Here is a 13,236-nt window from a genome sequence, read left to right on the forward strand (position 1 = left end):
ACAATAGTAGTTCTTACAAAGAACATGGTATATCTCTCTATATATTTCTTTAATTTCTCTTTTTTTTGTTTGTTTCTAATATACAGTTCTTACACATTTTTTGTTAGGTTTATTTTTAGATAGCTGATGTATTTTGATGATACTTAATATGGACTTAATGTTTTAATTTTATTTTCCAATGTATGGTATATTAATTTTAAAAATCTGTCCTATGTTTAGGGAATTTGCTAAATTCGCTTACTAGATTTAGTAGTTGTTTTTGTTCTGTTTTTAAAGATTTCTTAGGACTCTGTGCATATAAATACATCATTTGTAAATAATGACAGTTTTACTTCTTCTCTTCCAGCCTTTTTGCCCTTTATTTTCTTTTTTTGCTTTACTGAATTGGCTAGTACCTCCAGTACAATGCTGAACAGAAATAGTGACAACAGACATTCTTGCCTTATTGCCAATCTTAGGGAAAAATAATTTAATATTTCAATACTAAGTATAATGTTAGCTGTAGCTTTTTTGTAGATGTCCTTTGTCAAATAGAGGAACATTCTTGTATTGCTGGATACTGAGGTTTTTTGTCTTGAAGTGACATTGAACTTTTTCAGATGTATTTACAAGATGATGTGGGTTTGTCTGCATTTATATTCAGCAGAGACATTTATCTGTAAATTTCTTTTCTTATGATATCTTTACAAGGTTTTGCTCCTTAAAAGGAGCTGGAAAGTTATATCCTTCTCTGTTTTGTGAAAGAATTTGTATAGTACTGGTATTATTTCTTATTTAAATCTTTGATAAAAATCACTGGATTCATTTATTTTATAGCTAAATGGTTGTTTAGCTTTTCTGTTTCTTTTGGTAATTTATGTTTTTCAAGGAATTTACCCATTTCCCCTGAGTCACTTAAGTTGGCAAATTATCACCCGTGGCCAAATCCAGCATGTAGCCTACTGTCTATGGCTGCTTTCATGCTACAACAAGAAAGCTGAGTATTCGTGACAGAGACCTCAGTCCAAAACGCTTAAAATATTTGTTACCTGAACCCTTACAGAAAAAGTTTGCCCACTGCAGACATATGTTGGTAATGATATCTCAAATATGATTCCTTTAATGTCTGGAGGATCTGATGTGATGTCCCTCTTTCCGTGATGTTGGTAGTTTGCTTTTTTTATTTTTCTTAACAGTCTTTCCAGGTGTTTATCAATTTTGTTTGTTTTCGAAGAATTAATCATTGACTTTCTCTGTTATTTCTCTTTTCTGTTTCACTGGTTTCTGCTCTTAGTTTGATCATTTCCTTTCTTCTACTTATGTTGGGTTTAATTTGCTACTCTTTTTCAAGTTTTCCTAAAGTGGAAGCAAAGATTATTGATTTTACACCTTTCTTCCTTTCTAATATAAGCATTTGCAGAAAACTTTATAACCTAATGAGGACTATCTCCTAGAAACCTGCAGAGAAAATCATACTTAATGCTGCAACGCTAGAATCATTCCCGTTAGTGTCAAGGATGAGGTAATCGTACTCACTATCACTGACATTCATTGTTCAACATCATGCTAGTGCTTTTAGCAATACGATTAAAAAAGGAGTAGGAAATAAAAATTGGAAAGGAAGGCAACAAACTGAGGTCCCACAGTACCAGGCCCTGATAGTTTCAAAGAATGTGGAGCTTGGTTCCTAGTTCACTTTCCTCTGCCCTAACTGGTGAAAATGAAAATTCGTAGATGAGTTTCAAGACTAGAGATCCTTGTTGCTACTACTATGAAACAAGAAGAATATTTGTTGTTAGTTGCCTTCAAGTCAGCTCTGATTCGTGGCGACTCCAAGTACAACAGAACAAAATGTTTTGCGATCCTGCGCCATCTTCATGATTGTTGGTGTAGTTGAGTCTGTTGTTGTGGCCACTATGTATTTTGAGTGCCTTTCAAACTAGGGGACTCATCTTTTAGCCCTATATTGGGCAATACTCTGTTATGATCGGTAGGGTTTTTCCTTGGCTAGTTTTTGGAACTAGATTCCTAGACCTTTCCTTTTTTTTCTGTCTTAGTCTGGAAGCTCCAATGAAACCTGTCCACCATGTTTCATAGGATTTTTGTGATGATTAAATAAGATTATGTATACCTAGCGGACATAGATTATATATGTATACGTGTATATGTATATATGTATATGTACACACACAAAAATCTTATAAAATTTTTGTATATAAATCTTAATTATATATATCAAAAGTGTTTAAATCTTATTTGTATATTAAATATGTTGTAAATATAAATAGATATATAATCTTAAAACAGTGTCTTTAATATAGTAAGTGCTCAATAAATGTTAGCTATTATCATCCGCTGACATCATCTGAGAGGGATTAGATGTATTGAAAATGGACTGGTATATCTGCCTCTGCATCCTCCTCCTGTTGGGATAGAAGGTGTGGCCTCCAGCTGTCCAGGGCCATTTCTCCCCCTGTGCTCTGGATCTCATCTGCTCTGGCATTCTACTGAATACCCTTTCTACTGTGTCTTCAGTTTCTTGCTACTGGTTCCTTCCTCTCAGCAATTAAACATTCCCAAGCCCCTCTCATCAATTAAATGTAAACAGCAACCAATTTTTTTTCCCTGACCCCACATTTCTTTCCCTTTTCTTCTTGGCCTATGTCTGTAGCATCTATTAAAATCAAACATTTTGAGTTAAATGTCTACCTTTGTTCTTCCTATTCTCTTATCTCTCACTTTCCCCATAAACCATTTCCTTCACTTGACTGAGTCTAGTTAGAGGACACTCCTGTATCTTCAGGTACTCTCTCTCCTTATATTCATGTCTATTTGAATTCTAGTTTTTGATCTACTTCTTGAGCTGTCTTTAATTTTCTTTCCTGGATCATCTTCCTCTTGCCCTGTAAATGTTGCTGTCTTCTACATGCCCATTCTAAGCCCCTTTTACTTATCAATACACACATACATATCCCTGGCTGATCTCATCCACTTTTATGGCTGCTCAATTGCCTTTGTAACCTGCTGATGACTTTGATCTCTGTCTCAGACCTCTCTCCAGAAGCACAGCCAGAAGCCTACTGGGCATCTCCCTTGGAAGTCTCCCTGGGACAGCCAACCTAAGCCAATTGCCAGTGAGTTGACTGCAACTCATGGTGATGATATGTGTGTCTGAGTAGAAATGTGCTCCATAGGTTCTCCGATGGCAGATTTTTTGAAAGTAGGTCACTAGACCTTTCTTCCAGGTACCTCTGGGTGGACTCAAACCACCAACCTTTTGGCTAACAGCTGAGTGTGTTAACCATTTGAGCCACCTAGGGACATCAGATTTGACCAATGCATTCATTCTTTTCAAACTCAATTCTTTAATGTTCCCAATTTTAGAAAAAAGTCATTAACATTCTTCATCAGTAGCTCATGTTGTTGTTAGCTGCCATCTAGTCAGTTCCAACTTATATCGACCCTATGTACAGAACAAAACACTGCCTGGTCCTGTGACATCCTCATAATCATTGTTATGCTTGAGCCCATTGTCACAGCCACTGTGTCAATCCATTTCATTGAGGGTCTTCTTTTTTGCTGACCCTCTACTTTACCAAGCATGATGTTCTTCTCCAGGGACAATCGTTCCTGATAACATGTCCAAAGTATGTGAGAAATAGTCTCACCACCCTTGCTTCTGAGGAGCATTCTGCTTGTACTTCTTCCAAGACAGATTTATTTGTTCTTTTGGCAGTCCATGGTATATTCAGTATTCTTCGCCAGCACCACAATTCAAAGGCATCAATTCTTCTTCAGTCTTCCTTATTCATCGTCCAACTTTCACTTGCATACGAGGTGATTGAAAACATCATGGCTTGGGTCAGATGCACCCTAGTCCTGAAGGTGACATCTTTGCTTTTCAACACTTTAAAGAGGTCTTTTGCAGCAGATTTGCCCAATGCAATGAGTCTTTTGATTTCTTGACTGCTGCTTTAAAGCTGATTTGACTCTTTTATCCAATAGCCAATCAACCACCAAATCTATTACTGTTACTGTCCATCCATTTTGTTAATAGTCCAAGCCAATCTCTGCTCCCGTTTAGATGGCTACAGAATCTTCCTCTCTGGTTTTTCTTCCTCCAATCTTGTTTTTATCCAATTCATGCTCCATACTACATCTGGAAAAATCTTTTAAAAACACAAATCTCATTACCAGCCCATCTCTTAAAACTCCCATTGCTTTTGGATTGAAGTCTAGCCTCAATGTGCTGGCCAGGCCCTGCGTGTTTGGGCCCCTGCTTTCCTCTCCAGCTTTGTTATGTACCTAGTCTACCTCTTTTTTCCCCTCTTGCCATTCTAGACTTAGTACCCTTACTGGGCTACCACTCTGTTCTGGGCATTTACGCAAGCTGCTTCCTTTAGCTTAAACACTACCTCTCCCAAGGCCAACCCCTAAGCTCTCCACAACCTAACTCCTACTTATTCTTTAGGTCTTATCTTAAATACCCTTTCCTCCAAAATGCCTTCCTAAACTCTAAAATTAGGTAAAGTCCCACTTCTGTGTTCTTTCATAGTACTCTGTACCTGCCCTAGCCAAACAATTATTGTAACTATTTATCCACATTCCACTTTGGACTGTAAGCTCTGGAAAGAGTAACCACATTTGTCTTGTATCAATGAGTAAATGAGAGAACAAAATGTTCTGGTGTGTATCGCTGTTGTCATTAGTTTGTTCACCTATTTCTTCAATCATTCATACAGTCAGTGTTTACTGAGCATGTGATTTATACTGGCCACTATTCTAGGCATGAGAATATAGCACTGAATAAAACAGATAGTAGAGCCTTGTTCCTTTAGAGCTTACAGTTACGTGGAGAAGACAAGTGATAAACAAGGAAATAAGTAAGTGGGTGATCAGATACTAGTAAGTACTATGAAGAAAATAAACTAGGAGTGTGTAGAATAATTGGGTAGGTGGTTGTTTTAGTTTTCTAGTGCTACTTTGACAGAAATACCACAAGTAGGTGGATTTAAAGAACAAAAATTAATTTTCTCGTAGTTTTGGAGGCTAAAAGTCCAAATTGACCATGTCAATTCCTTGGGCCTTTCTCCAAGTTTCTGGTATCTGCCAGTGATTCTTGGCGTTCCCTTTGCTTGTAGACGACCCTCACATGGTGTCCATCTTCCCCTGTATGTGTATGTTTCTCTTTTTATAACTCAGAAATCATTAAGTTTAGAAACCACCCTACATTGGCATGACCTCAACTGAGTGATTGATGATGTTACATTGGATGGTATTATGGAAGATGATTACATTACACTGAATTGGAGGTAAGGTCGCACACAACAACAATAATTATATTACATTAGATTACATCCACAGGTATGGGGCTAGAATTCTAACACATATTTGGGGGGGGATACAATTCAGTCCATAACAGCGGTAATAGTAAATAGGATGTTCAGGGACACCAGTCTGAGGAGATAAATTTGAACTAAGATCTGAATGAGAAGAAGCCAACCATGCAAAGATCAGAGGGAAGCTGACTACAGGTAGGTGAAACAGTTGCTGTGGCCTTGAAGCAGCCATGGTGGAGGAACAAAGAAAAGGCCAGTGTGTGGCTGAAGTGAAGTGAGGTAGGAAGAGAATGGTGGGAAGACATGGGTGACTTTGTGGCCCATGGAGAGGAGTTTAGATTTTACTTTAAATTAGGCTTCTTTCTGTCTTAGAATATAAACTTATACTCTGTCTAAAGCCAAGGTATATCATGTAAACAACCATTAGAGTTTCAGAAGGATGTGGGTAGTCGGCTTCAGGCAGATATCTTTGGTCAGTAGGAAATCAGGTGACATTGCTATGATCAAGGGCAAGAATAACTGCTGATTACATAGTATGATACTTTTTTTTTTTTTTTAAATCTGCCAAGGAATGTTTTATATGTCACAGACCATAAACTTGTATGCGATTATAGCATGACCATGTAGTAATTGCTTCCTATTGCTGTTACCCAGATGACATAGACATTTTACAAGTATTATTTATTTTTGTGGTACAGAATTTTATTACTTACAAAAGAGCATCATCAGGGAAGGTTTAATCTTGACAGACCATCTAAGAGCCCCAACATATGATGCTTTACAGATAATGTTGATGAGATGTATGTTTAATCATCTTTCATTTGACTGAACTTTGGTGAAAAATGACTAAATAATGTAGAAATCACACGTTGTGGGGAGGCTGAGACAAGACAAGGCATGTAGAGGCATTTAAAGTTATAAATGTTCTTATAAGGCATAAGATTTATTACTGTTGTTTGAATCAGGTCTTTTTAACCAAATACTAGTAGCAGCACAAGGTTTGTGATTGGAAAGACTGGATATATTGCCACCAGATGAGAACATATCCAGTGTTAAAATGCCTCTCTTTTCTTGTCAACAGGTGTATTAATTTTGTTTGGAAACTTAACCATGCACGGACTATTATGCACATACGTTCATTCACTTAAGTAGCCAATGCTCACTGAGCACCTACTATGGGCAGATAACTCCTCAGTGGCTCTGGTATCTTAATTTTGACCCAAAGGGTCTGTGGGTGTTGCGGATGGTCTATTGGGTATAGAACAAGAAAGCAAGACTCACACAGAAGGCCAGAAAACAAATAGGATTTCAGACTCACAGGTCCCGGAGAGGAAAGTACAGCATGCCTCTAAGCAGGGCCACACAGGGCTTGCATCCAGAGACAAGAGAATAACAAACTGAAACTGTAGGAGAGGGCTTACGTATGGTTACCAGAGTGTAGTCTCAGAGTTAGTGTGTGCTGAAGTCTTATTTGTTCAGTTTATAAGTTTCTAGTGCGTTCACACAGGAAAAGGGAGAAATTTTATAACGGGGAATTTTACGGAATGTGGCCGGGAGGGGCAAGGAGTAACGACAGCTGCTGGGGACTGAATTACATGATATCAAGAGTATTTATGGTGGGAAACCTTATGGGGCATGGCCAGGAAGACTAGTTAGAGACTACAACTGTTGAGAGACTGTGTGACAAGATAGAAATGGCCATGTCAGAAACTGGGTGAAGGGGTAACCAAGAGAAATTAATGGATGCCTAGGCAACAAACTGTATAAGCCTCAAATTGGCCTTCTGACACCTGGAATATAGCACTAAATGAGAAAGACAGGCAACTTGCCTTTGTGGAATGTCAAATCTAGGGGATGGTCATGACTGGACACGTTATACATAAAATAATGATCACATCTGCTTTTGTTAAAATTTAATTACCTTTTATAGATTTAAGGTATTAAAAGTGGATTAAATACCTGTAAGGCTGTTATATATCCTGAATGTCTAAAGTACACATTTTTGAGTCTTTTGAAGCAGTGTTCCATTCTGCCTGATTTTCAGCCTCTCTGGAATGATCCTTGTGTGGCCACAGCTTTTCAGACTTGAAGGAGGTGGGTGGGCCTTGTGGAAGCTGGTGCAGGGAGTCCATGTGATATGATGGGTAAGAGCTCATGCTCTGGAGTCAGACTTCCCTGACTAGTAAACCTGGCTAAAATGTTGGCAACTCATTTCTTCTTCAAGCAAAATTAGGATAACCACAAATTGTGAAGTTTACATGAGATGATGTAGGCAGCGTGCTTACTCAGTGCCTGGCACATTGTACATATAGTTCTCATCTTCCTTCTCCATTCTTACTATAGCTATACAACTTTCTTGAGTCCCCAGCTCTCAGCTGTGCAGTAGTATCAGGGAAGTCTGCAGAGTTTTATGTTTTCTGGGATGTGGTAGGAGTACTGTGGGAAACCGGTTCTCAACAGTAGGTTCCAGAGGTTTGAGAGCTTCTGGTGATCTGTGAGATTCACTTATTACTAACTATCTCAAGTACTAACAGTTTGTAATTGTTCTTTACAGCACTAAAGAGGAGAACGGACAGTATCGTTTTACAGTACACTACCCTTGAGTAAGGCAGGAATATTTCTTTACAATTAAGTCTTAAAAGCAGGTATATTTTTGTGTACATATTCATGCTAACACAATGACCATCTAAGATACTGTCTTTCAAACCTTTTTGACCTCAGTTTACCATAAGAAATATTTGGTGGTAGATCAAGTGCACACATGTATGTACACACTCAAAAAACAAAGTTTCACAAAACAATGTATGCTCATTCTACGTGTAATGCATACAGCATTTTCTGTTCCATTTGGTTCCATGTCATTCCATTGCTTCGGTTCTATGAAGAGAGATCATCAGTTTGAAAAATATTGATCTAAGAGATTGACTAGTACACCTACAGAAGAATAGCAATGTGAATAAGAAGAACAAAGTAGGATGTTCTGTAGCTCTACATGTTTTGTATTTTCTGAGTAACCATTACTATCTCCTTTCTAAAACAAAACAAAAAACAGACACACACACACGCAGACGCACACACAGACAAAACTCACAAACACTGATTGTTAGATGAGCTCCTTTGTAAAGAAAAAATATTTATAATTTGGGATTGACTTCTTACAACACTTTTTAAAAAGTTAGCCTAATTTGACGTTTTAAGATTTCGAGTTGTTTCTGTTACAGCTAAGTTGTGGACTAGATCATCATTAGTGGAGAGTCAGTTTAGTGCAGCCAGGAAACTTTGCTTCTGTCCTTGTCACCAGCATTCTCTGAACCTAAGTTCCTTCATCTCTGTCAAGGGATATTAATTTTGTTCTCTCTCCCTTCTCCACCTACCCAGGGCTGTTTGAGCACCAGCTGAAGTAACATATTTGAAATTGTTTTATAAACTAAAGGGCTCTTTACAAATTTGGAGAATATTGGGCTGTTAGATTCTATATTTGTAACCCTCTTCTCCTTTAAAAACTGTTTTTCTTGTAGGTTTCTCAGTTGAACACACTGATTGCACTTTTGCTGGGAGAACTTCCACGTGGAGACAGGCAGAAGATCATGACAATTTGTACCATCGATGTCCACGCCAGAGATGTGGTGGCAAAACTCATCTCTCAGAAGGCAAGTGGTTTGTAGAAATGTTATTTGTTCATTGTTACTTTCCTAATAGTAGTGCTTGTTGTCAGTAGTCCTAAGAAAGTCATTGTTTTTAAAAGTTTGTGTATTTTAATTAGTCCTGAGAAATTGTCCCTATTATCCTGACAGCCGCGACAACGAACTCAAACATACCAATGATCATGAAGATGGTACAGGACCAGGCAACATCTTATTCTATTATACATAAGGTCAATATGAGTCGAAGCTGACTCAGTGGTGACTAACAATAATAATATCCTGATAAGAGTTATCTTAAACAATATCTCAAAGTGTTTTGCCAAGTCAAGAGCCTTGAATCTTAAAAAATGGACCCAAGATGGAAGAGCTGTAGAAATCACTGTGTTGGTCCATTGGCCTGTTAGCCTCACCTCTGTGGCTTATTGACTGGTAGTTACAAGTGTGTGTATGTCATTTATACCATCTCTGTGTGTTTTTAATCCATTTTCTCTTGAAGAAAGAGAAATGTTTTGGTTATAGTTCTAGGTTTTTACTTCAGTCATTCCTTGTTTTTTTACTCTCATGGCTAAATTCACTTTTCTTTAAGAAGTTATTTTTAACCCATTCAGTGTGTAAATAACTCTCTTTCCCTACCTTTCCGTAAAGTCCATGTGTCTCTTAGATGCTAGTGGTGTTTAATGGGAAGGGAGGATTTTCTCATCTTTTTTCAAACTGTACTCCTACTTATGAATGTCAGAAGTATGCTTTGTCTGCCTAACCACAGTGACATATTACACCTGTCATCCCCTTCCTCCAAATCACTTTTGTCTTCTGGAGGTGGTAGTAAATAAAGACAACCCCTTCCAAAATTTAAGTGTATTGTTTGAAATGTATTTTATTGTTTTTCTAGTTCTTTCTCAAATTATTAGAATCAAAGTGTATTTTAATTCTCTCCACAAAGTACAAGCAAATACTTCTTCATGTGAGTCATAAACTTAAATATTCCTTAATTAAGCATCAGGACCATTAGTGAACAATGTTCTTTAATTGTTAATCCAAGACTAATCCTTCCAAAATGCCACTTGACCATGTATTGCCATTTTGATGATGAACCTCTGATACTACCCTTTGAATATGACCTTGAACCTTCTTATATATTCTGTTTTCTCAGCCTGATGATTTGTTTGCAGTAGGACAGATTATGATCTAACATATGTCCTTTACTTTGTACCAGAAGAGTTATAGACTTTGTCTAATAATTCCTGACATTTATAATATATAAATATGTAATATTGAGACCTAAGTAGTTACCAGACAAATTGGTAGACAATTATTTTGGTAACTTCAAGTGATTCCTAAGAAATTTAGGGTTGCATGTACATTGAAAGAGACTGGGCTTGTTTTTTTATTTTTCATATTGGAAGAGAAATGGATAGTATTGAGTAAGACAGGAAAAAATACAAATGAAAAAATACTGATATTTGATTTAATAAAAAAATGAAATGGAAAATTTCTGTACTAAAAGCAGACTGGTTTTAGAATGGACTCTGTTGAAAATATGGTTTATTTATACCTCCAGCAGGCAGAAATTGTGGAATATGTGTCATTTCAGTACAGAGGCTGCATTTTTCCATCTGATTTCAGTAATAGGAGGACAAAGTTGTAAAAATTATCTAATCTCCTGGGGTGATTTATAAAAGGGGAAAAGCATTGCTTGAACAAATTGATATTGTTTTACAGTAAAAGCCCTGTTGAAAGGAAGACTTTTATTATACAAGCATTTCTGATTAAGTATTCAACTATCAACATGCAATTACAATCTGTAGTAACATGTGAGAGATTTCCTACTCGTGAGAATTTTAGGATATAAAATGTGAACCAATAGAGTTGATTAGATTAATTGATTGAATTTGTTGCCTCAAAAATATCAATGCCCTGTGTGTAATAAGACTCCCTGGGTGGTGTAATCGGTTAAGTGCCTGACTACTTCCCAAAGGTTGGCGATTTGAACCCACCTAGAAGTACCTTGGGAAAAAGGTCACAACCTTTAAAACTCTATGCAGTGTAATTCTATTGTACACACATGGGGTGGTCATGAGTCAGAATCAACTCAATCGCAAGTGTTATTTCTTTTCTTTTTATGTGTAACATAATGAATGTGCACTGATTGTAGGTTGTCAGTCCCCAAGCTTTTGCTTGGCTATCTCAGCTTCGCCACCAGTGGGAGGACACCCAGAAACACTGCTTTGTTAATATTTGTGATGCCCAGTTCCAGTACTTCTATGAATACTTAGGAAACAGTCCTCGACTTGTGATCACTCCACTAACAGACAGGTAATCATTATATTAAGTGAAAGTCATGGGAAAAACCAAGCCAAAACATCCCCTAGCATGGGCAGAGATGAATAAGATTAAAAGGAAAGGAATGGAGAGAAAATCATGAACAAATTGGGAAACCATGTGAAAGCATGTATAAATTAACTGAGTCAATAAGATAGTAAATATTGACTTTTATTTAGAGACAAGCTAAAGAGAACTAAATCAGAGAAACAGAATTACGGAAGTTGTATGATGTATAAGTGATGAGCTTGTGAACAGACTTGTGTGGCTCAAGGCAGCACCTTTGCTCAGAGTCCACTCTTCCCAGTTATCCATGGCTAACGTCCTGATACTGTGATTCCCTATTCTCTATAACCAGCCCTCTTGCATCCCTTTATTGGAAGTGTAAAAATAACAAGCACTTGACTGTGTTCAAATTCATTTTTGAAGGGTTATATAGTGAAAGGAGGAAAAGGGGAGAACATAAGATTCATTAAATGAAGCACTGTGCTAAGTACTTCTAGATATCTGGGTTAACAGTCCTCAGTAAAAGGCAAGGTTCCTATTCTCACAGAACTTCCTAGTTGAGTGGTGGTGAAGAAGAAAAATAAACAAATAAATTAACAAAGTAATTTTAGGTGGTACTATGTGCTATGACAAAAGGGAAACAGGATAGTAAGTTAAACAAAAGGGAAACAGGATAGTAAATTAAAAGGTGTCTGCAAGGGAGAGCCTAATATAGATTTAGTGAGAGGCTACCTGAGTTGAGACCTAAATCATAACAAGGAACTCAGAGGAAGGCGGAGAGAGGCAAAGGCAAGTACGAAGTTCAGGGTGGGAATGAGCTTGGCAAGTCCAAGGGATAGACAGAAAGCCAGTGTGCCCAGAGCGTATCAAGGAGACAAGAGGTTGCTATTACTAAAATTTCATTGCCAATTGACTCGAAGTATATATATATATATATGTTTATATACAGACATACACAGAGTCAGAAATTTATAGGGATAAGGATATGCCCCACCACCCATCTGTCAGTTTGTCATACTGTGGTAGTTTGCATGTTGCTATGATGCTGGAAGCTATGTCACAGGTATTTCAAATACCAGTAGGGTCACCCCTGGTGGACAAGTTTCAGCAGAGCTTCCAGACTAAGACAGACTAGGAAGAAAGGCTTGGCAATCTGCTTCTGAAAATTAGCCAATGAAAACCTAATGGAACAAAACAGAATATTGTTTGATATAGTGCTGGAAGATGAGCCCCCTAGATTGGAATACACTACCCAACAGCTGCAGCAGTGGACTCGAATATGCCAATGATGATGAAGATGGGCGCAGGACCAGGCACTGTTTCGTTCTGTTATACATAAGGTCACCATGAATCAGAGCTGACACCAGGGCAACTAACAGCAACAAAGGATATGTAACCTTGACATGAATTTATTTAACTTTGTATTCCAATCTCTGCTGATTTATTTGGTGGGAGAAAGCACCTTTAATTCTTAACATTCATGAAAGAGAAATTACATCTAAAGATCATAGGAATGCCTCCACTTACCTAGTATGGCTATAGTATAAAATTTATCTGGGGATAAAACTGTAGAGTTTCAAATAGACGTCTATAAAGCAGGGTTATGATGGCTGTCCTGGGAGGTTGGTGGGATTCACTCACTAGCTTTATGGTTGTTCTTGTACCTCTGCCTCAGTGTGAGGTATTAAAATTTACAGCTTAACAAAATCATATAAAGTAGTCAAACTGTAAATGCTTGGAATCTACTATATACAAGTTATTGTGAATAGACAAGACAGAAAGGGAGGCAACAAAGGGACTGGAGAGGAAGGGAAGAGGCATTTTAGAATTTATCAATGTGAAGACCAATAGCTCATTAACTTCCTAATTAAGAAATCACTATATGGTTTATTTGAAAGTTGTAGAAGGAGATGAATATGCATTTTGATAGTGTGAATAGTGCTGGACAA

General features: G+C 37.5%; 1 protein-coding gene across 3 annotated transcripts in view; it reads left to right on the forward strand.

The window, feature by feature from the left end:
• Positions 1 to 13,236, forward strand: part of DNAH11 (dynein axonemal heavy chain 11) — a 368,316-nt gene that overhangs the window by 117,597 nt on the left and 237,483 nt on the right. For all 3 annotated transcript variants that reach the window (XR_007518405.1, XM_049893431.1, XM_049893432.1), the window contains exons 31-32: positions 8,837 to 8,968; positions 11,115 to 11,275. Coding sequence is in view for 2 of the 3 variants with exons in the window: in XM_049893431.1 (XP_049749388.1) it covers positions 8,837 to 8,968; positions 11,115 to 11,275 (293 nt within the window). In the remaining variant the exon portion in view is untranslated. The remainder of the gene's footprint in view (positions 1 to 8,836; positions 8,969 to 11,114; positions 11,276 to 13,236) is intronic.

This window comes from Elephas maximus, chromosome 8 (genome assembly GCF_024166365.1).
Source record: "Elephas maximus indicus isolate mEleMax1 chromosome 8, mEleMax1 primary haplotype, whole genome shotgun sequence".
Taxonomy (NCBI): Eukaryota; Metazoa; Chordata; class Mammalia; order Proboscidea; family Elephantidae; genus Elephas; species Elephas maximus.